Source organism: Erinaceus europaeus, unplaced genomic scaffold (genome assembly GCF_950295315.1).
Source record: "Erinaceus europaeus unplaced genomic scaffold, mEriEur2.1 scaffold_409, whole genome shotgun sequence".
In the NCBI taxonomy this organism is placed as follows: domain Eukaryota; kingdom Metazoa; phylum Chordata; class Mammalia; order Eulipotyphla; family Erinaceidae; genus Erinaceus; species Erinaceus europaeus.
The window spans coordinates 41836-66785 of record NW_026647576.1 but is presented as its reverse complement, the minus strand read 5'-3'; the positions used below and the strand labels follow the sequence as shown (position 1 = coordinate 66785).

At 37.0% G+C, this 24950-nt stretch overlaps 1 protein-coding gene across 7 annotated transcripts in view; it reads left to right on the top strand.

Annotated features, from left to right (window-relative positions):
- The window catches only part of LOC103117437 (aspartyl/asparaginyl beta-hydroxylase-like), a 90748-nt gene that overhangs the window by 26751 nt on the left and 39047 nt on the right, over nt 1-24950 (top strand). For 5 of the 7 annotated variants that reach the window (XM_060184134.1, XM_060184132.1, XM_060184131.1 and 2 more), the window contains exon 2: nt 3039-3188. In XM_060184134.1, coding sequence (XP_060040117.1) covers nt 3039-3188 — 150 coding nt within the window. Of the gene's footprint in view, nt 1-3038; nt 3189-5221; nt 5291-19273; nt 19316-21871; nt 23581-24950 lie in introns of those variants that run through there. The other 2 variants (XM_060184135.1, XM_060184136.1) reach the window with 1 other exon arrangement.

Genomic DNA, 24950 nt, shown 5'->3' with positions numbered 1-24950 from the left:
ATTTTTTTCTATTAATATCACTAGACTTTTATTTATTTATTTTGCTCACTTTTGATTGTTAGAAGAATATCTGCTGAAAAATATAATGTGTATTTATATTTATTAAACATATCAAATGTAATGAAACTAGCTATTTAGAAAACTGTTTCCTGGATGGAGACTATTTGTAAAGGAACCTTTTCCTGTTTTCCTTTCTCTTTTTCATCATCATCAACATCATCATCATCATCATCATCATCATCATCATCATCATTCCGTAGTGATAGTTTTGGCACTTATGAACAAGTGGGAATGAATTGTAAACACGTCACTGCTCTGCTTCACTGGCCTCTGTTTTGTATAGCTTCCTTATTTCAACGTTCTCTGACTAATGGATCAGGTAGCCTGGGAGGTTTGCAGCACAGTGACAAGAGCTTTAGACTTAAAGCATGATGTCCTAAGTGAGACCCCAGGCATCATAAATGTGCCAGAGTGATGCTTTCATTTCTCTTTCTCTCGGCCAGGCAGTGACGTGCTGCTAGGCACATATTTACTAGGCACAAGAATCCAGATTCAAGTCCCTGCTCCCCACGTGTGGGGTTGGGGGAGTCTTCATAGTGATGAAGCAGGTCTGCAGGTCTCTAATTTTCTATTTCTGTTCCCATACCCTCTCAATTTCTCAGTCTTAACAAGTATAATAGAAAGGAGAAAAAAAAAAGGTGGGTAGAAAAATGGCTTCTGGGAGTGGTAGATTCATAGTATCTGCACTAAGTCCCAGCTATAACCTTGGTGGCAATAAAAAAAACGGGGGTGGGGGTGGGGGGCGGTAGTGCACTGGATTAAGCGCACATACCACGAAGCACAAGGACCTGCTCAAGGATCCCTGTTTGAGCCCCCAGCTCCCCAACTGCTGGGGTTCACCTCACAAGTGGTGAAGCAGGTCTGTAGGTGTCTGTCTTTCTTTTTCTCTCCCTCTCTATCTCCCCCCTCTATCAATTTCTCTCTGTCCTATCCTATAAAAAAAAGAAAAAAAGAAAAACTGGGAAAGATGGCCAGGAGCAGTGTGGGCACCTAGCCTCAGTGATAATGCTGGAAGCAAAAAAAAAAAAAAAAAGCTACGAACTTCCTTCACAGCCAGGGCCATTTGGGGCTCACTTCTGCTGATCAGGAATGAGGCGTAAATTTCATGGCTTACTCTAAAAACCAAGTTAAAAAAAAAAGTGGTGGGGGTCGGGCGGTGGCGCAGTGGGTTAAGCGCATGTGGCGCAAAGCGCAGGAACCGGTGTAAGGATCCCGGTTCGAGCCCCCGGCTTCCCACCTGCAGGGGAGTCGCTTCACAGGCGGTGAAGCAGGTCTGCAGGTGTCTGTCTTTCTCTCCCCCTCTCTGTCTTCCCCTCCTCTCTCCATTTCTCTCTGTCCTATCCAACAACGAATTGCGTCAACAAGGGCAATAATAATAACCACAATGAAGCTACAACAAGGGCAACAAAAGGGGGAAAAAAAAATGGCCTCCAGGAGCGGTGGATTCATGGTGCAGGCACCGAGCCCAGCAATAACCCTGGAGGAGGAAAAGGAAAAAAAAAAAAAGTGGTACTTTTAGGGGCTGAAAGTATTTCTTCCTATGGCACCTATTATGTTTGATATTTTACAGAGACTAAATAGGACAGATGGGAATTTGCCAGCATTTCTGTATGGTTTCCGTAAGTTGTTGCTATTTTCTGAACTTTGAAGATAGCATTTAGGTAGACACACACACACACACACATCTTTTTCTCTTGTTTTATTAGTGATGGGTTTTACAAAACTGAGATTTCAGGGTTATGATTTCACAAAACCATGTAAGTCACCCAAACCCTACACCAGTGTTCTGTGCCATTCCTCACTCCTCCCACCCCCAATAGGCCTCACAAAGTCCAAGAGACCAATTTGCAAGTTTATTTGTTCTAATCATCTAAGATTATATATCCAACTTTTCTTTATGTTAACTGTTATTAGTCAGGGCTGGCCAGTGGTGTACTCAGTTCAGCACACATACTACTAAACACAGGGACCAGGCTTGAGTCCTCTGCTCCCCACCTGTGTGTGTGTGTTGGGGGGGGATGAAGCAGGTGTCTGTCTTTCTCCCTCTCCTTCTTCCTCTCTCAATTTCTCTCTGTCCTAGCCAATAAAATGGAAAAAATGGCCACCAGGAGCAGTGGATTCATAGCCAGCACCAAGCCACAGTGACAACCCTGGAGGCAAAAAAAAAAAAAATCACTATCCTGTCAGGTTCTTTATTATTATTATTATTTAAAGAAGCTATAGTTACTTATCAGTGGTAGAGGAGTGAGAACTATTGCATCATTGAAGCATGTAATGCTGGGGATTGAACTCAGCATCACCTCCTGCCTTCCCATTTCAAGTCCAGCACATCTGTCCTGGGCAACGGGTACTTTTTTCTCTCATCATTTTGATGTCAACACATGCATGGCGTTAAGTATGAGCAGATTTTTTTTTAAAATCTTTTTGTCTCTCTCTCAGTGTGTATCATGGTTTGAAAATCTAGGTGAAAACCATTTTTGAGTTGATCTACCGTTCTAAGTGTTATAAATTATTGGAGAGGGGGTCTGGTGGTAGTGCAGCAGGTTAAGCGCACATGGTGCAAAGCGCAAGGACCAGTGTAAGGGTCCAGGTTCCAGCCCCTGGATCCCCACCTGCAGGGGAGTCGATTTACAGGTGGTGAAGCAGGTCTGCAAGTGTCTGTCTTTCTCTTCCCCTCCTCTCTCCATTTCTCTCTGTCCTATCCAACAACAACGACATCAGTAACAACAATAATAACCACAACAACGATAAAAAAAGGGCAACAAAAGGGGAAAAAACAGCCTCCAGGAGCAATGGATTCATGATGCAGGCACCGAGCCCCAGCGATAACCCTGGAGGCAAAACAAAAATATTGGAGAAATAATTAGCAAGTATATATATGTGTAATATAATCTATATGTGTAATATAATATATAATATATATATATGTATTATCAAAGCTAGTTCTTATATGATGACAAGGCACAATTGTTTTACAGAGACAAAGCATGGAGGACACAAGAATGGGAGGAAAGGAGGCCTTTCCGGAAGCTCATTTTTCACGTGGTTTATGGTCATTGCGTTGCTGGGAGTCTGGACATCAGTAGCTGTCGTTTGGTTTGATCTTGTTGATTATGAGGAAGTTTTAGGTAAGAATTTTGATATCATCATGGGTGAATTTGTAAGAGGGTAATTGACAGCCCCTAGTGACCTTAAAGATTTTGTCACTATCTTTCTGGCACTGTTCATGCTTTTGGCTTTTTCTGGTGGTTCTCAGTAGAGTGCGTGTGGAAAGAGGTATTCAGGGGGGCTGCCTTGTGGCCTTTGGTCTTTAAACTTCTTTAAACATAACCTTTTGCTTAAAAAAAAAAAGACTATACTACATGTATTTCGTAGAGGTACTTTAATACTTAATTTCACTCATACAGTATTTTATACCTTTTCATTCAATTAAATAATGAATTTTGAATTAAACACTGAATATACACAAGTAACAATTTTCGTGTTTTCACATGCACGCAGCCAAAGCAAAGGACTTCCGTTATAACTTATCAGAGGTACTTCAAGGTAGGCCATTGGAGATGCATTTTAAGTCTACATAAGTTAGTTTCTAAAGGCATACCCTTATTCCTTTTATTTAGTTATCACCTACATCACAAAATGTAAGTGCTAGGACTAATTACCCCTGGTGTATTGCCAGAAGGTAAAGTATTTTTGTCTCTTAATGATAATGAGATCAGTGCTAGAGACCAGTGCTCTATATTTCCATTCTCTTAGCAATGGTTTAACTTTTTTATCTCTCCAATTCTATTAGAGTTTTTAATGTGTTTACGTTTTACTGCATAACACACTAGCTATTTTCCTGAGTAGAACAAAGATTCTTGGTAGGATAAAGATGGATTTTTACTACTCCATATAGAGTGTTTGAATTAACTTTTTGTTAAAGAGTGGTAATGGTGCTGTCAACTGGATTTTTAATACTAATGCTATATTTTTTAAAGTTGCTTTTTTCATTTTTAAATTAGTGGTTTAAGGCGAATGTTTTAAAATAGTAAATATTACTATGTTTTTTCAGTCACTGTCCAATGATAAATATAGTTCATATTGATTGTAGGATTTTTTTTAGGGGATCAAATATATTTGTATTTAAATATATCTGCTGTAAATAAAATATAAATTTAATATTATGCTTGATTCATTTATTTATGACATAGTAGATATTCCTTTTATCTTGAATATTTATGGTGTGAGGGGCCCAGGCCATGGCTTACCTGGTTAAGCTCACATGTTACAGTGTGCAAGGACCTGGGTTCAAGCCTCTGTTCTCCACCTGCAGGGGGAAAGCTTCACGAGTGGTGAAGCAGGACTGTAGGTGTCTCTCTCCCTCTCTGTCTCCCACTCCCCTCTCAGTTTTTCTCTGTACCTACTAATAAATAAATAAATAAAATTTAAAGAACCTTGATGGTATGAACCTCAGGTAGCTGTTATAAATAGTTCATTAATGTTTTTCTAATATTCAGTCATTTATTTATGGGGGGGGGGGTTTGAGAAGGACCAGGGCCTTCCTCAGGGAGATGAGATGCTGCGAATCTAATTCTTAGCACTATATCACTTCCCAGGTCACCAATAATGCTGTTTAATTTTTTTCTTTATTTTTATAATGTTGAAAATTTTCCAGGAAATACTTCTAGTAGTACAATAAAAACCATTCTGAAATAACTAAATTTCAGGATTTTCTTACTTTTTTTTTTTTTTTGCCATTTTTTCCCCCATTTTATTAGATAGGACAGAGAAATTAGGGGAGGAAGAGACAGAAACGGAGAGAGACTGAGAGACATCTGCAAACCTGCTTCACCACTCGTGAAGCATCCCCCCCCCCCCCCGCAGGTGGGGAACAGTGGCTCACCGGGTGTACCACCGCCCCCACTCTCCCAGATTTTGTTACATTTTTAAAGAAAATGTTCTTTCAGCTATATTTCTTAGATTTGTTGAGGGAACATTTCCAGAATCTCTAACTTTCTTTGTGCAAGCTATTGGGCTCGCCACTGCTTTTCAGAATCAGGAGAGCAAAGGATTGATTGGTGACATTTATGACTCATATGAAGTCTGCAGTGAGTAATGTTCCCGTATTAAGTCTGCTTTCCTTTCTGTTCCTATATCCATTTTTCTCCCCCTCTTACAGGAAAACTAGGTGTGTATGATGCTGATGGTGATGGGGATTTTGATGTGGATGATGCCAAGGTTTTATTAGGCAAGTACACATTTTCTTTTTCTTAGTGTTAGCAAAATGCTGAAACAAAACATTTTGTTTTCTTAATAATGTCTTTAATTATATAATGTAATCTATTATAATTTATAACATCTATATTAGTATTTCTAATAACATTATACATAATATGCTTTTTTAATGGAAAATATTTGCCTATCTCAAGCATTAATCTGGGGCAGGGTGGTGGCATACCAGGTTAGCACACCTCTCACCAAGCTCAAGTCCGCAGTCCCCATTTTCAAGGGGGAAGTTTCATGAGTGGTGAAGTGGCTGTAGGTGTTTTTCTCTCTCCATTCTCTCTCTCTCTCTTCTCCTCCTTCCCTCCTCCCCTCTCTTTATCTTGTCCTTCTCTAGCATTTTCTCTCTCTATCCAACAAATAAATATATTTAAAAAATCATTTCCTTGTTGAGATATAAAATGACTTAGTTCTTCTGTGGATTACTCTTACGAATTGATAAGTTTCCAGCTCTTGTTAATATATATTTTAAGGGGCTGGGCGATGGTTCACCAGGTTGAACACGTTACAATGCAAAAGGACTTGGGTTCGAGCCTCCAGTCCCCACCTGCAGGGGGAAAGCTTTGCAAGTGGTGAAACAGGGCTGCAGGTGTCTCTCTTTCTCTCTCCCTCTCTTATCTCCTTCTACCTTCTGATTTCTGGATGTCTCTATCCAATAAATAAAGATAATTAAAAAATATTTTAAAAATGTATACTTTAGGAAGTATTATAGCTTTACATGTATCTTCAGATTTAAATCACATTAGATCTTCAATTTTGGAGCACATAAATAAAATCCTAGTCTTTTGCCACATGGCAACTATAAGTCATTCTTAGGACCCCTTGACATTATCTACTTATGTTTGAAAATAGGAATTTCTGAAGAGTCACGTAAGTTCATGTAGAAATAAAATAGTGGTAATGATCTCCTTAAAAAGTTCTATGTGTATTTTAAAGGTGATATCAAAATATTAATTAGTAATCTGGGTGAATTTATTTTGGAAGTCCTGGATCCATTTTTTAAAAAAATTTATTTATTCATTGGAGAGAGACAGGAGGAAATTGAGAAGAAAAGGGGAGATTAGAGGCAGAGATAAAGAGACACTTGCAACACTACTTTACAGTTCATGAGACTTTCCCCCTGCAGGGGCCACTAGGGGCTTGAACTCGGGTCCTTACATACACTGTAATGTCTGCTCAGCCAGGTGCACCACCACCCAGCGCACCCATTTCTTTATAAAACTTGAGTTACCTGGTATTCACCATTGAGAGGTTTCTCATCATTAATACTTGGCGATGGGCTATTTCCTCATCTGACTTAAATTGCCACCTTACTAGAAATGATGTTGGTTAAGTTCATAGAATTTGGCCCAGTGAAATACTTACTTCTGATAAAGCATCCCTTCTTGCGCTTTAGAACATAGCATTTTTTTTTCTTCTTTTTAGCAAGTCCTTTAGTAAAACAATGAGTGGCATGGTATAGAGTTTTTCCTAGATCCATAAACTTGGATCTATTTCACGAGAAAAACATGGGAGGTAGCACATAATGAAGCCATTTTTTTTTTTCTGCAGATGAGTCTTACCTGTTTATAAAACAATAAGTTAAAAATATAAAAATTTTTCTATCTCTATATAGCTTAGTTTATGTTTTCTTATTACTATTCAGTTGGAACTATGTATGCTTTTTTAAAAAGTGACTTGTTTATTTATTGGGTAGAGACAGACAAAAATTGATAAAGGAGGGGGAGATGGCGGAGAGAGAGAGAGATTGAGAGAGAGAGAAGAGAGAAAGGAGAAAGAACTCCAGCATGGCCTGACCTCTCATGAAGCTTTTCCCCTGCAGGTAGAGACTAGGGACTTGAACTTATGTCTCTGCACTTGAGCATGTGTCCCATCCCCTCAGTTGGAAACTGCAGTTCTCCCAAGGTCACCAATGTGGACTGATTCTGTAAATATCTGTCAATATATATCCCCCCCATTTTTTCAACGGTCTTGTTTCCATTTCCTTTCTAAGTCATCCCTACACCTGTTAACTACTTCCAGATATCTTTCCTTTTTTCCTCTTCTGTCTCAGATAAGAGAAATAGTGCCTGGCTTCTTCTGGTGTTTTCCAGGTTTGAGAAGCTTGCTATTTATGACATAATCCTATTTCAGTCTTAATGGAGTTTTCTATACAATTCTCACATTACGTATCTAACTTTGAATTTCTATACCTACAGTGAATTCTCAAGAGTTGATACTCACAGGCATGCAAAGAAATAGAATTATTTGCTTACTAATGATTAGTCTCTTGTAAATGATGGATGCTGATTGTTATTTTAAAGAGGCTTTTTATTTTATGATAGCTTAATGTAAACCAATTTCCTTCACTTTTTGAACTAATATTCTCATCTGCTATGCTTGTTGAATTTTTCTTGGTTTAAAATCAGCTGTGTAATTTTTCTTGGTTTAAAATCAGCTCAAATCTGGAAAACACGACAAGAAGCCAAGTACTGTTTCTGTTATCTGAGACAGAGGAGGAAAAAAAGACACCTATCAGATAAGAAATGACAACTATTAAAAATTAGAATGTTTGTTTTTTCCTTTTGGCTACCATTTCTGTAGCAAGCATATATCAACAACTTATTCTTCAATTATCTTTTAGATTTCAGAATTTCAGAATTTAATCATCTTATAGTTTTGAAGCAACAACCATTATGACATTAGTTAATTATAACAAAACATTGCCACTTGAAGGTAGACACAGATGTAGTATGGGCAAGTTGCAGTGTGTTTATTTTATAGAAACTACAGTTGATAGTAGAAACTAAATCTGGTAAATTTCAGTATGCACTTTGATAACTTGATGAAGTGTATAAAAACTAAGAGAATTCTTTTACATATACTAATTCACAGTTGACTTGTCGCTTTAGTAAATATGAACTAACCCAAAGGCAGCCTGTCATGCTTGCTTTTGTTTTCCAAATTTATTTCGATGCATTTCAATTCTCTGCACAAAGAACAACTTTTAAGTAGAATTGAATTTTATGACTAGAGTTCTTTTTCCAGTTTTGGGGATACTGTTAGCAAGTGGTTGCAAAGAAAGAACTGCATGACATTCTTGATGTTCAGTGCACTTAATAGACTAGTATTGCAGAGGGAAGAGTAGAGAGTTTGAAAAAGCAAAGGAAGTCCATGAAGGTGGATGAAGATAGGAAGTCAGAGATACAGAGGAGAAGTTGGCATGGCAGGTGTAATAATAGTTGAAGCATATTAAGTTTTCAGAAAGTTTGGTATTTATTTCATAAGCATTTCTGGATTCTTCTATCTTTATAAGGAAATGTCCATAACATTTCTTTTACATTTTAAAGTTTGGCTTTTCTTGTGAAATATTGGGTTGTAGGAGAAGTCATGACATTTTTTTCTATGCAAAAATGCTTTGTGACTTTTCCAACAACCCACTCTATAGAGGAAACAAAACCTGTGTGAGTAAATCAAGATCAGTAGTCATTAATCTTATTATTTATAGACATATATCTTATAACACTATGAAAGTATTTTAAGCCTATTCCAGTTTACATTGCTTTCTTCATTTCATGGTCGGCTATCTAAAAATTAACTCTCTTTGAATTTTTTTGTGTAACTGAAAGCTACACTGTGTGAAAATGTGTTCTTTGAAAACTGATTTTCTAAGTCAAATCATCTAGAAAATGAGTCAAGGACCGATGTCAAGACTAACACCACCTAAGGATTATATTGTCCTTTTGTCCTGTAACTAGCACCTAGTTGGCACTATATCAGGTATGGCTAGAAGAAAAGGGTAGTCTGTCAACAATTCCTTGATTAATGTTTATCATCTGGGTGGATGCATGAGTAAGCTGAAGGAAGGGAGGACTGGACCTTGCTCAGTAATACTGTGTTCTTTGGTTTAACTCTACTCCATTAGGTTAAGGCTTTTTAGACTGCAATCTCTTCTTTTTCTCTTTGAATTCATACCTTTGTGTTTGTATGATTTCATTGAAACATTTTGTATATATTGGTTCTTTGCTTCAGCTTGTCAGACTGAAAGACAATAACATTTCATATTTGGTACTTAGATCCTATATTGGGAAAATGAAGAAACATTGCAAAATATAGCTATAGTGCTTTAAGACTGGAAGAGTAGTTATCCTAACATAGTTGAGTGGCAGTGCACATCTCTGTTCAAAGCACTCAACAGTTGTTAAATTCAGTTAAAAAAACGTCTGTGAGTTTGTCAAAATGTAGATACCAGTTGTGGTGTGTGTATATACAGACCGAGAAGAACGAAGCTCTAAGTTCAGATGTTCACATTTCTTATAATCAGAATCGTCCACTCTTTTTTTTCCTCTCAGAGTTATAGAGGATGGCAGTATTGGTGGATTTTGATATCTGCTGGAACCATAAGAGTTTTCTACTCGCAGCCAGATCTTCACAGGAAGAAACACAAAATAAAACAATACGTATATTGCTTGCTGTTCATCAGGGGTGCCTGCTTTGCGATTGGTATTTAGAGTCAACAGAATTTCATGTGCTGATCAGAGTGGGATGAGTTGGAGAACTTTGAAACGCTTCTATAATAGATGAGTGGCCGTGGCCTTGATTAAATTTCATATTGGTAGGCGGAGTAACTTCTTATTAATAGCTGACTCTTACTCAGAGTTATAAGACCGTAAATTAAATAGCCAGGGCATTATAGAGCTAAGAACATCCAAGTTGCATTATCTGTGTTCTGTAATTTGAGTGCATATCTGCTCATGTGTGCAGGCTATTATAAATAGTAATCCTGTTTCTCATATTCATTCCAGAGTTAAGGAATTAAAGGTCTCAAGGAGTAAAGCTTTAGAAAACGAACCTTTATGTTTCAGTGCGTATTTACTGGTATGTGTAAATGTTTATGTAGTCCACTCTCTATAATATCTGGTTAGTGTAAACAGGCACGGCTCAAGGTTGTTAGAAAGGCATCTCTACGTACCATTTTATTATTATTTTTATTACTTTTCCCACTGACATTGATCAGTCCTTTTTGGCTCATATGATTTAGGTTTTGAATTGCAGATTCTCTGATGAAATAAAGGCAAACCCCATTAGGAACTGGTAGGAACGATGTGGAGTGGTCTAATTGTGCCTTTCTTTTAGTACATGTCATTGAGAGGTGACTGTAAGGTGTGCATCGCGATCGATTTCTTTATTTTTCTAAGTATCTTTTCTATGAATTACGGTGACCATAATGCACTCCTTTTTGAAATCACTCTTCCTCAACTTCTTTTTTCCACCTAACTGCTCTTCTTATTTTCTCTCTCTCTCTCTCTTCCTTTATTCTTATGTAGGCCTGACCAAAGATGGCAGTAATGAAAATATTGATTCTCTTGAGGAAGTCCTTAATATTTTAGCAGAGGAAAGTTCAGATTGGTTTTATGGTTTCCTCTCATTTCTCTATGATATAATGACTCCCTTTGAAATGCTAGAAGAAGAAGAAGAAGAAAGTGAAACCACTGATGGTGTTGATGGTACGTCACAGAATGAAGGGGTTCAGGGAAAGACTTGTGTCATTTTGGATTTACATAACCAGTAACTGATTCAGGAACTGAAGTCTTTGGCTTATGAAAACCTGAAGCAGTCTCTCCCTTCCTCTTTTTTTTCTTTTCCCTGCTCACCCAGGGCTTAATGTGCAGTGGGGCAGCTCTGATCTTACAATAAGAGGCAGCCGTGTGGTCTTTTGCCCTAATCCAGCTTTTCCTCAGTCCCCTGCTCTGCTTCCCCAAATCTAGTGAAGAAAGTGATATTGCTCCTTCTTGTAGTAGTCTACAAAGTGCATTGAGAATGATGTTCTTGGTGGTATAATTGGTTTCTGTATCATGTTTTCAATTATGTAACCGCTGAACTAAATTTAGAAATAGTAAATTGTTTTGTGATTAACCCTTAATTGCTTGTCTAACACATCAAGATAGTCACGATGAACTTGATTATAAGATATTTTAGCATGATTCATAAATGGTTCTCCGTTCATCTTTAACATGGACTGATGATGTGTATAAAATGATGATTTTTAAAACTGACATTTTTTATTGTGATTTGTCTATAGGTTAACTGATATGTCAGATAGGTTAATATACATTTCAATGTAAAATTCTGTATTAATGGTGCTTTTAAAATAATTTGAAGATAACTGTATTATTGCCTTAGGGTAGTTAAATTACTGTTTTCAGATCATAGTATATCTTGAATATTTCTGTCCCCAAAAAGCAAAACTTATTTTTAGTTTCGTTTCCAAATATACATCCAGAGAAAGTAATTTGTATTTTTTTTTAAAGTAGGCATATTACACGAGAGGGAAAATGTGAATATGTATCTTTATGTTGTACATATTAAAATTATACATCCTAAATACCAGTCTTTTTCTGTTTTTTCTGTATTTTATCCACTGCCCATTAACCTTGGCTGAGATCTAATATGATTTTTAGATTTGTCAATTAAAGCGATAATTCCTTTTAGAAGACTGAATTTTTGTCATTAGAAAAATAAAAACATCCTTGAACTAATCCATTTGCTTCAGTAATTGTAAAATTAACTGTATTTGCCACGTGTAATGTGCATTTCTTAAAATGAAATTTCATGTGTTTCTCTCTTAAAGCAAAGCCCTTAGAGCTTAAAGTGACAAAACTCAAGAGGTTTTACATTTTAGCAAATGGTGTTTTTCAAAAATCTTTTGTAGTACTCGCAGTTTAACTTATTTTTTGTTCTTCATAGAACTTAAAATTCTAAGATTTTCATATTTTAACTTTTTCTTAATTGGAATCATATCTACTTTATAAGTACTACTTTACAAATCAAATCCAAAGTAACATATTCATGTTTCTTGTTTCTTTCCCCTAGGGGCACTATATCAAATCTAGTTCATTTGTTAAAAATCACTCCCAATAGGCTCTGAAAATGATAGTCTGAGAATCAAATCTCTTCTCAGACAATCAGAAATGTACGCTTTTCTGCTGTCTGTTTGCATCTATCAAGAAAAAAAAAAAACTACCAAGTTTCAAATCTTGTTTTTAAAATATTATTTGAAAGCTACTTTTGGATGTGGATATGCATGCCGTAGATTGGACATGGACTTCATAAAGCTTCAGTGACTGATTAACTTGTCTTTCACAAATCGTTCAGAAAACCTGTTTCATTCTGCTACTGGTTCTGACAGCCCAAGGCTTCTGATTTTGAAATGCTAACACTCTGGAGCAAATGAGCGTGGTCTTTGGTGTTCTTTCTGAGATCATATACAGTCACTTGCTCATGCTTATAGTGTCTTCCACACTTGCTAGATTTGAGGACTGTGAAAGTGATAAGACACAATCCCAATGAAATTCACCTATGTCAGATGTCTGAGATTTACTTCTACAACAGTCTTCATTTCTGTATGCGTTATTGCTACTAACTCTAGATGTCTGATCAGTTTGTGAGCAGTAAATACTAAATTTATGTGCTAAAATGTTTGGAATCATTAATTTCTCACCAAGTTCTGCTTTTTTTTGCCATTAATTAGCATTCTATGGACAGAAATTGATTATGCTTTATTTTTAGAAGTGAATGTAAGACAGTTGGCATTTACTGAATACTCCCTTTCTTTAGTTGTTTTGCAAAGTTTCTGCTGAAGGCAAAAATTCATGCAGTTGGTGAACCCCTGACTTCTGTGACTTCTTTCAATTTGTGTCCAAGGCTTATTTTAGTGGGAGATGAGAAACTTGTTCACAGCACCTGATATATTATGTTGTGACACTGATCATAAGTAAGCTTTAACTTTTTATATGATTTTTAAATATTTTAATTATTTAAAATGTTAAATAATTAATATTTAATGTTTTTAATATTCCAAGTACCTGTTTGAGAAATCTGTTTCATAGTATATTTTTCTAGTCCATGTCTTACATTTAGGAATTTAATTAAAAAGGCAAAAGATTTATTCTGTACATTTACATATTTAAAGTAGTGGATTTTTATGTTTTTCTGTATTCACTCTGCTTTTCCAGTTTTGAACAACTGAAGTAACTTTTCTGGTTATGCTCTCTATGCTAGAGTATTTTGTTGTCCTTGCCTCTTTATACTTACTGTCATTTGTCCAATAGAAAGGCACTTGGGTTCTCTGGAGTTTGGTACACAATCAACTAACTGGTTCTCTGTTTTCTGCAGTTATCCAGCCTTTCCTGATTTTCACTGGGGCATGAATGGTATGGTTTAGGTCAGTTGGAGAAGTATTTTCTAGATGCTGATCTTATATTTCTGATACCTTGGTGCCACTATAACAGAATTCATCTTGTGCTTGCTTCTTTATCTGAGCAGCGTCCACTCTAGGGGCTGGGTGGTGGCGCAGCTGGCCAAGTGCGCGTAGCACTCATGGACAGGGTTTCCCAAGGACCCTGGGTCTTCCTGCAGCAGCAACGTTTCCAAGTGATGAAGCAGATCTGTGGGTGTTTATCTTTCTCTCTCTGTCTGTGTCCCTTTCTGTCTCCCTCTCCCCTCTCTGTCCTATTGAATAAAGTGGAAAAAAAAAAAAAATGGAAGAGAGGAAAAATGGCCTCCGCGAGCAGTGGATTCGTAGTGCCGGCACTGAGTCCCAGCAGTAAGCCCAGAGGCAAGAAACACAAGTGTCCTCTCTATAACTAGACACGTAAACTCATTATTTTTCTTGCTTGAATTTATCTAGAATAATGAAGTATACCATTGCCTACCTTAACGTTAATAACTTTGGAGAATTATGAAACGCAGAGATAGATGTAGACATTTTGTTTAATTTGACCACTCGTAGTTGTTTACTCATTTTGGGAATTGATACTCAGGGACTCTTAAGTAGTACTCTGGTCTATGAAATAACTTCACTGTAATTTGGAATGTCACGTTTTCTTTCATCACAATGTATATATGGAGAATTTCATGAAATTCAATGATTCAGACTGTTATAACCAGAAGTTGATTGGTGAAACAGTATGGTGAATTCTTCTTGACTAGTGTATATATTCAGATAACCATGTAATACATAGGAATAGGTATTAACCAGATTGTGAACTCCTTTGATCAGGGACCAGGCTAATAGCTTCATTTGAATTTTTCTTAAAAGAGAAGCTTAACATAATTATTTCTTATTTTGGGGTTTAGTCCTAGCAAATGAGAATTTTGGAGTTACCCATGGCAAATAAAACACTGAGGGTTTCTTTTTAAAAACTAATTTAAAAGATTATCGAGTGTATTTTCCCTAGAGCAGTCATCTTGAAATTTGTCCAGCAGCTAACCTAATAAATATCTTTAGCTGGTAATTCTCATGTCTCATCAGCATTTGAATAATCTTCAAATTCTGTGTCGGATATAACCCCTTTCTGCTCCTTTATTTCTCCACTTCTTTGATAATTCCATTCTTTTTTTCTTCTTCAGTTACCATAGAAAGTTGGCAAGATTACAGCTTTCTTTTTCTTTTTTCAACAGTGTTGATGATGTTACTGTTAATATCACCTGTTGAAAAATCAAGAGGAACTCGGAGTGTTCTGACATACATTTTACTAAGAGTAGGCATCATTTCTAGAGCAATAGGTTTCATTGCTTAAGGGTTTTTAACTACAGGGTTTTTGGCTTCTTACTGCCCTTATTAATCAGTGTTGCAATGAATTTTATGGTGTTTCAGTATAGAGAAGATGAAGATGAGAAATGAGAGTCTCACCAGGGCTGTGGGAGAGACGGACATGACCTAAGGATGAAGTGATTTTTAGTCTGTGACCAATTGCCTAAAAACTATAATAGCAACCTGAATTACTGTAACAGAAGTAGTTTCCTGAAATTGTGCCTATTGCATGTCTTGGAATTGCAGGCACCCACTGCTATCATGATTAGCATTTCAATTTCATGCAGAATATTTTATTTTGAAGTGTATGGTTAATATGACTGAGGCACACTCTGACCTTAGACTTGTCTTCTCCCACCTCCAGTACGGTCTATCGTAGCAGCAAGAAAAGGAGAAAAGAAGATACATGCTGCAGGGAACGTACAATATTCATATCAACTGTAGTTACAAGTGACAAGAATTTGATTCTGTCTAGAACTCAGAATTATAAAAAAGAAAAGTTTTGCCTTGTGGCTTTTTCTGAGACCTCTTGAATGTCCTCAGATCCCACCCCACCATTCTTTCTCTCTGTCTCTCTCTCTTACACACACACACACACACACACACACACACACACACACACACACACACACACTCTCTTCTAATCCTGGATGAACAATGAGCCCTTTTTCACCACTCTGCTTCACATTGCTGGGAAAAGGTATATTCCAAATCTACCTGACTCCAACCTCTGTGAGACGCTCATAGTTCTTCAGTAAGTTTTCAAAATACATTTTGTCCATTTTCATCTTTCAGGATAATTTTATTCATCTGTAGAGGCGATTTCATTTTATTTTATTTTTTGCTTTACCAAGATATTAAACACTGGCTAGGAGTCAGTACCTTCATCTCTCTACAGTTTGCATTCGTTGACACTGTACATTATTGTGCCCTTGGCTTTAAACCCCCCGTTGTGTTGTGACTTCTTTTCCCTTGTCTGCATCTCCTTTTGCCTTCATTATTCTTCCCTCTCTTGCTAGTAAGTTTTGCTCTTGCTAATACATTTCTTTTTCCTTAGATTTGCCAGACTCTGGATGGTTGCTTTGTCCGTCAAAACACACAGGCACAGATAAAATCTTTCAAACCACCCCCCTCCTTTTCTACCTCCCAGAATTTTAGGCAGTTCCTTACATGATTAGTTGTCTTACAAGAAGGCAAGAGAGATCCTCTTGAATACCCTGGGATTTGGCTACTTTTATTTCCACTTATGTACTCTCATTTTGGTGATGTGGCCAGTAAGTACATCTACTGCTTATAAAAATAGTCTGGGGAGCCAGACTGTCATGCAGCAGGTTACGTGAACATGGTGGAAAGCGCACAGACTGGCATCAGGATCCTGGTTCATGCCCCCAGGTTCCCCACCTGCAAGTGGTTCGCTTCACAGGCGGTGAAAGCAGGTCTGCAGGTGTTTATCTTTCTCTCCTCTTCTCTGTCTTCCTTTCCTCTCTCAGTTTCTCTCTGTCCTGTCCAACAACAGTGACAGCAATAATAATAACGATGATGACAAAAAACAAAGGGGAAAAATAAATAAATAAAATAGAGTCTGAAAACCATATGGGGAATTTAATAAGTAACCTGCTTCAGTAGTGTTCTCATTGTAGTTATTCATCATACATACATTCTTCTTACTTACAACTGCTACTTGTGCTTTTCATTTATTTATTTTTTGTCCATTATACTTGATCCGTGTTTATTTCTTCATTAAGGCCACCTGTCTTCTGTTTTCCCAGTGCAGTACTTTTTTTTTAAAGCGTGAATAAAAGGAGACTGAATACACACACGCACACACACACACACACACCATTGTCTCTCTCACACACACACACACACACACACACACACACACACACACACACCATTGTCACACATACATACCATTGTCGCCAGGTTTTTCTATCTAGGGCTCAGTACTAGGACTATGAATCCATTGCTTCCATCAACCTTTTTTTTTTTCTTTCTAATTTTACTAGATAGGACAGAGAGAACTTGAAAGAGGATGGAGATAGAGAGAAGGAGAGAAAGACACCTGTATACCTGCTTCACTGCTCGTAAAGGGGACCCTCTGTAGGGGGAGAGTGGGGCTCCTTGCACTTGTTAATACGTGGGCTGTACCTGGCCCCAAGACTGAATACATTTATGGCTTAAATTGGTAGCTTAGTTTTTATCATGTCAAACAGTAAGAAATTATTGACTGTTCTTCAGAAGTTCAGAAAAGGTAGCTTTAATTTATATTTTGGAACTTCATAAATTGTCTATTGTTGACATGTATCATTTTAATAATTTATACCCACATTGGAAGTTTGAAATAAAGTTCAAAATCCATAATTTTTTTTTATGTTTACTAATCTGATGTTGATCTAATATTTTAACTTACTGATGACAAAAGTTAACTTTAGCCTTCCTCAGTGTAATCCCTTTGACTGTTATTATAATTGGGATTGGCAGGGGTTAGACATAAGATTCCCATTACTCTGTGCTTTTTGTCTGAAAAATCTGGCCCAGAATTGTGAGAATTGTGAGGAATCAGAGCATTTGCCTTATTAAAAGTGCATTGTTGGGTTGAAGAGACAGCATAATGATTATGCAAAAGACTCATGTCTCAGTCTCTGAGATCCCAGATTCAATCCCCACTATAACCCATAAACCACCATAAGCCAGAACTGAGGAGTGCTCTGGTCAAAAAACCAGGACGACAAAACTCCAACAAAAGTTCACTGTAATAACTCATGCTGTTTTGTTTTTTTAACACAGACACACACCCACACCCCTCATATCCTAGCAGCTGGTGTTACTTGATATTTTATTCTGTAGGGATAGTAGGGAGTGGCCCCAGATGGCGTTAGCGAATTAAAAGATAACATGCTGTTTTTGTTACTGTTTAAGAAAGACTTTTTGGGGGGGGTTGGGTGGTGGCGCACCTGGTTGAGCTCACATATACAGTGCACAAGGACCCAGGTTCAAGCCTCTGGTCCCCGCCTGCATGGGGAAAGCTTTGCGAGTGATGAGGCAGGTTTGCAGGTGTCTCTTTGTCTCTCTTCTCTCTGTCTCCCCTCCTCTCAATTACTAGCTGTCTCTATCCAATAAATAAATAAAAATAATAAAAAAATCAAATAAAAATATATTTTTTCTGTGAAACACTGGTCTACATGCATACTGGTTATTGGACAGCCATACATAGCCACAAGGAACAGTTAATTCATATTCCTTTTTTAAAAAAATGTATCTACTAATATTTTAGGAATGATGATAATGGTTTAACCAAAGTAGATTGTCATTCTTAAGAAAATGTTAATAATTTTATTGAAATAAATGACTATGACTGAAGAAGGAGGGATTTTTTGGGTTGGATGATGACTTGAACACGATAACAAGGAGTAAAAACATCCTCTACTGAAAATTGTGATGCTGTTACAATTTTGAGGAGCAGTGGATTCTACAGTTGCCAGCAGAAATGGGAGAACTTGAGGATTTTTTGGTGACGCCTTAGATTTGAGTTGTGTGGTGACATGTTGTGTACAGTCCTGCTCCACAGGACGTGAACAGTTTCACCATACTTCCCACCCTGATATGCCTGGGAAATGCTTGGCAGCTTGGAATGCCACTTTGGACCATTCACTCAGAGCACATATAAAACTTCACTTTGTGACTCATGGAGTTGGAGATATCAGTTGACCTGGGTTGTTAAGCAGACTCACTGGGATAAGAGTATAAGTGGGATAAGAGAGGTATATGGTACTGACGTTTGTCTAAAAATAAATGCATTATCAGAACGTGTGTTTCACAGGAGTATATAGCTGTTGCAAACTCCACGAAAACTAAGAGTTTATATACCCTAACATATAATGAGATTCTTAACTAGCTTATGCAGGTTTTTTTAATTGACATTGTTTGAAACTATTTTATTGAGATTGTTTGAAACTATGTGGAGAAACACTAGCCACTCAAACAGTAAAGATTAAAATTCTACCAAGATATGCTCTGCTTTTTTAATTTTTCTTTATGACAGTGATGATTGGTTAGACAAGAGTAGTCTGAAGGTCCTTTCACTCTTGGCCACGTGCCATTTCCTGTGGAAATTGGGTATTCATAAAATCAGATTCTCTCATATCTATGCAAGTTGTGTAATTGACTAAATCATATACTGATCAAAATGCATCTTCTGTCTCATGGTTATTGAAAGTAAGGTCTTGAATTGACAAAAGTGGTAATTATACGTTGGAAAAATATTTCTAAATGGTCAATTTAACAGACAATACTTTAAAATACTTTAGACATTTTTAAATTCCTCTGATTTTTTTTTTTAATAACCTATTTTCATCTTGTAAATACCAACAGAAGGACCTGGTGGGGTAGCCAAGAGCAAAACTAAGGCTAAAGGTATTTTCTGTTTTTCAAACTAGGCTTGAGTGAGTCAAATCTAATGCTTGAAAATGCATGTCATTTTCTAGGTACGTCCTGTAAATGTGGCTACTAATGCTGTACATTATTGCTTTTGGTTTGGGTTGTACTTTTGGCTCCATGGTTTTATCAAGACATTTAAGGATTTTCTGTCTTTGGCCTGTACTTTTAAGTCATTTCCTTTTCATTTTATCATTTTATTACCTCTAAGAACATGTATATTTTAACAGTATCATGGTATATATTTTACATATATATCCTACCTTCCAACATGAAATTTTAGCGTAAATTTTGTGACTTCTGTTGGAAAAAAAAAAAGGTTGGCTTTACTAGCGATTGATTTCATTCTCCAAAAGCTCTGATAGCAGTGCCTTAGAGCATGATAATGCTAGTGGGATCAAACTTGCAGTCTCATAGTAACTAAAAAGCATTTGTTTCTAATTTACAGTGTAGATTTATAACTAGAGTACTGTGTATGACAGTCTCTTTAAATAAAGGTAGTGCTATTTAACATTAAATAGATACCTAATTTATTGAGTTCATATTATATACTATAAATAAATTTTTATGTTAAATGTATAACTTAAGTCTTTAGACACAGTAATGTCTTATATTGCTATACATTTATTTTCATATTATAATTTATGCATATGTTATTTGATATTAAATATAATAAATTCCTGTCAGCTGTCATATGTTGGCCGAGGGCGTATTCTAGCTGTGTCTTTTACCTCTGTGGTTTTTCTTGTTCACGTGTAAATATGCCTTTTGAGGGAGAGGAGCATGAGGGCAGTGCATGTTTTTCTGTATTAACTTGAAATATATTTTCATACTCAAGAGCCCGCATATAATCATGTAGTATATTTATTGTTGTTGGTGCAAAGTCAGCGGACCGGGATTTCCTCTCTGTAATTGATAGGATTGTGTAAGTCAGATTTTAATAGTAAGACTAAGAAACTTGATTGTTGAACTTTATATCTCACTTAATTCTTCAGAAGAACATTCAATTGTATTCTTCAGTAGATAATAGTGAAATCTATAACCAGTGAAATTAATTTTGCTTCTTAGTCAAGAGAGGCAGTTAATCATTCATTGTAAAATGTAATGTTTTGAAACAGTGTGGTGAATAATACTTCCCTGCACTGCCCAAACATTCTACTCTTTTGAAATATCACGATCACTGTTACTGTATGAAAAGCATTGGACTGGAGTGAGAACATGAATGGCTGGTGTTTTAGGAGCACTTTTAATGTGTTTTTGTAAGTGTTTGCTACGATTTTCAGGAAGCATTGAATAATGCTTTGTGTTCTATAAATTTTTGCATGATTGCGATAAGAAAAAAATCTTACACATTCTATTATATTATTTAATGTTTCCGATAAATTTCCAGTCAAATGCTACTTTGTACCCTAAACACCTAACATTTTTTAAAGCTTTCCCAGTGAAAGAGCACGAAGTAAAACTCAAAGCCTTTGCTAGCAGTTCTCTCAAGACTGTGTAAAGTAATTGATGTAGGCTCTTAGACAAGATTTGGAATTATTTACATATTCCATTTAATTGATTTTCCCCAGGTGAGAATGAACAGCATATCTATTGGCTTGGATGAGTCTACACATTATCAGGGAAGCATATTTAAAGGAAAACTGATTTTATAATGTTGAACGTCATCTTTAGGAGTAAAATTCTGCTTGTCATTTTAAACAGTATGATAACTAAAATTTCATATTTACGGAAGCTTTTTTTTCTTATGTAACATTAAATGGCATTTATTTATTTTCTTCCAGTCACTGGGGCTTGGTGCCAGTACTAGGAATCCACTGCTTCTAGTGGTTTTTTTTTTTTTTTTTTTAACTTGACAAGACAGAAATTGAGAGGGAAGGACAGAGAGAGGGAGTGAAAGACAGACACCTGAAGACCTGCTTCACCACCTGTGAAGTGACCCCCTGACCCCCGCAGGTGGGGAGCCGGGTGCTGGAACCGAGACCCTGTGTTTCATACTATGTGTGCTTAAGCTCCTGCACCCCCACCCGACCCCCACCCCCAGCACTTTTTTTTTTTTATTCTTGCATTCTGTTTGCTTTCAAGGTCTGTAAGAATAGGTATGTCGAGGGTATACTTTTCTGTGTGGAACAAGCCTTTTTAAAACTGGTAGAGATACTTGTGAGTTTTGGAAAGCTTGTTTTTATATTGCTAGTGTTCCTTTAATTATGTCATTAAGTGGTGAAATGTGAGTTCTCACTTTTGTGTCACATGCTGCCTTTATGTTACGTACTCGTTTTAATAATATTGCATGTTAGGTTAAGACAACCTCACATTATATTTCAAGTTGGCTGCAAATGATACCCAGCTGCTATTTCATCAAAGCTTACTTGTGCTTTCTGCTAGTTTAAGACTGATCAAAGTCACTTTTTGAGTGAGCGGTGCATTTTTTGGGGGGAGACAGATAAACAGACTGCTTTAATACTAAGTCACTGTTGTGGGAAATGAGATGCTCTCAATAAACATTTTTTTGCCTTTGGTTGGAAAATATGGAAGTTCAAGAAGTCCTTAAAGAAGAGCTCAAGGAGAAAGATAAACCCGCGTCAAGGAAGGAGAATAAGAATGAAGAAAGAAAAAGGGGGAAGAAAGAAAAGCAGGAAGACCGCAAGGATAAGAAAATGGCTGACTCAGACGCACCCCGGAAAGAGTCTCGTAAGGGTAAACAGGACAGAGAAAAGGAGAAGGTGGACCCAGACAGAGGTGCGAAAACCAAAGGAAACAGGAAAAAGTCAGAAAATATAAAGGCCATTTCTAGTAAAGTGGTTTCCAAAGAAAGAGATGACAGAAAAGAAGGCAGGAGTTCCACCAAGCGTACGCACAGAGCAAAGGAAAATAACCAGAAAAGAAAGAAGTGAAAGTCTAACATCATTATCGCGAGATATGATGCTATTCTTCATCGCGATCTGCTGCTAGTGGATGTAGGGAATGTAGCATTACTGTTTGAGAAAGATGCTTTTCAGTTAGTCATTATGAAGTATAGATGGATATAGGTGCTCAGCGAGGGTATAAAGATGAAGCTTTTAAAAGTATATGTAATAAAAATGTCATCAGTGACTACGATTGATTGTGTGTCCAGATAAACGTATTTGTATACTACAAAGTAATGAACTTGTTACTAGAGTAAATTCTTTCATTGGAGTTCAATGAGAATGAAACATTTGAGTCCTATTTATATGCAGAGTGGTTCATAACTTGGATTTATGATACTCAGAAAGGAAGTCAGTATTTCTCTATTTGCCTTTTTCTCCCGACTTCCTACTGTCTCTCTCTCTCTGAACCACTTGCCTTTTTCCTTTTCTGCTTTTTTTAAAATTTATTAATTTATATTGACTTAATAATGATCGATGAGTCCAATGGGTAAGAGGGCGGCAATACACACAATTCCCACCACCAGAGGTCCATATCCCATCCCCTCCGTGAGAAGCTTGCCTATTCTTGAGCCTTCTGGGAGCACAGACCCAGGATCAGTATGGGGGTTTCATTTCTCTCCCCTCCCTGCCTCTCCCCCTTTTGTTATTCCCTCCTCACACCAGCTCTTTCCTGCATTTCTCCTTCCTTCCCCAGGCTCTGATGCATGCTCCCCATCTGCCAGGCGGTGTGCCTGTTTCAGGCCGTTTCATTCCCATTTTCTTTCAGTCTTTCCCTCTGTATATTTCTTTCCCCACAGAACACTGAGCAGCTCTGGTTTATGGTGGTGCAGGGGATTGAACCTGGGACTTCAGAACCTCAGCCAGGAGAATCTGTTTGCCTAACCATTATGCTATCTACCCCTGCCCCTTTCCCTATATGTTTATACCTCCATTCCTACATACTATCCTACCTGGATATTGCTCTCTCTTCTACCAAAACCCCTTCTATCTGTTGTTATCCAATGTGTGCACTGGGTACTCTGTTCTGAAAGCTTCAGATATAGTCATAATTAAAAGGTTTTTATTTAGAAGGATAATGTTAGTAAGCTTATGCTGTCTACAGAACTACGATAAAAAAAGTCTAAAAGGTGCTGTAATTACCCAGATTACAATATACCTTCATTTTTTTTTAATCAAGACTTTTTCCAGTTCTTTTGGTTGAAGAGCTTGTATTTGTCATATTTGACTGTATCATAATTGCTTGCTGTTTCTAAGGAGTTTCAAATGTGTGATTAACCAGAGATCAGAATTCACCTCAGCAGATAACATTTAATAAAATGAAATTTCAATATGAAATTTCTAGAACTGGTGCGTAGTATTTTGTGGATTAAGTCTGAATTCTTGGATTGTGACTGCTGGTGAAATACTGTCCCTGAACTGAGGAAAGCAATTTGGTTTGTTGTAACATACTCAAAAGTACTGCCTCAAAGTTTTTTTGTTTTTTTTTTTTTACAAATAACTATGCAACCCTTTTTTTTTTTTTTTTTTAAGATTTTAAGCTGACTTGGACCTTAAAGATACCTTGCACCAGAGTTCAGAGAGACAGCTCTCGGAGTGGAGCAAACACTTTAATGGGATATTTGCCTTTGACCCTCCGCTGATCACATTGTGAAGCACCATGCAAAGTGGAAGTACAAACTGTAGTGCTTCCTTTGTCTCTCACTCTCTGTCTTACCTTCTACTTGGAAAAAGGGGGTGGGAAGGTCTGTGGGGAGTGGTAGAATTGGGCAGGTATGTAAGCCCTAGTGGCAAAACAAAATCACACACACACACACACACACACACACACACACAAAACAAGGACCTGGTTGGATCCCCAGTCCACTACATGTGAACTGTGATAGGGCAACTTGATGGATAATGGTGCTGTAGTGTCTGTCTCTTCTCTGTCTCTTTGTACCTCTCTTTCCTTCTCTTTAGTAAACTTAAGAAAAAAAAATTCAAAGAATGGCCAGCTGAAGCAGTGGGGGTTGTGCATGCACCATGCCTCAGTAACAACTGATGGTAAAGAAAAAAAGTTTAACACCAGAAATTATTATGCAGTAAGTGTGTTTTCAAATGTATTGTGCACTTAGAAAATTTTTATTTACTAGAACCTTTTAGTGTATAAACTCAAACACTTAAGACATAAAGTTAACAAAAATTTTAATTAGGCGAGCTAACAGGGATAGTTAACATTTTGTCTAGTTATATAATCTGATTTTATTATTTTTCAAAAGCTGAGGCATAAAGAAATTGTAACATGTAGTAGCTAAGAGTTTCATGTGCCAATTAGCCAGTGTTTTGTTGTGTTTGCAGTTGTAGTAGACCAAGAAAGAAAAAAAAAAAAAGGAATATTAGGTCTCATTTGGTTTGCTAGCACAAGGACACTGACTCAGGTGAGTAGATCCTAACTTCAGACCTGGAATCTGCACTGTCTCATCCTAACTCTTCTCAAATCTTCACTCTGCTTATTTCAAGCTGATGCTTAGATCTAGGAGGTGCCACCACTTGAAGAAGACTGCCTTCAGTGGGCTCAAGACATCTCTTTCTAAGGTAGCAAATCAGGTGACAAAAGATAACAGTTTTCTGTAATGGCTCTCAGAAATACGTCTATGAGAATTTGGATTGCTTTAGTTAGAGTTAGTGACCATCCTAGAGTGTTTTTGTGGTCAAGGATGGATTAG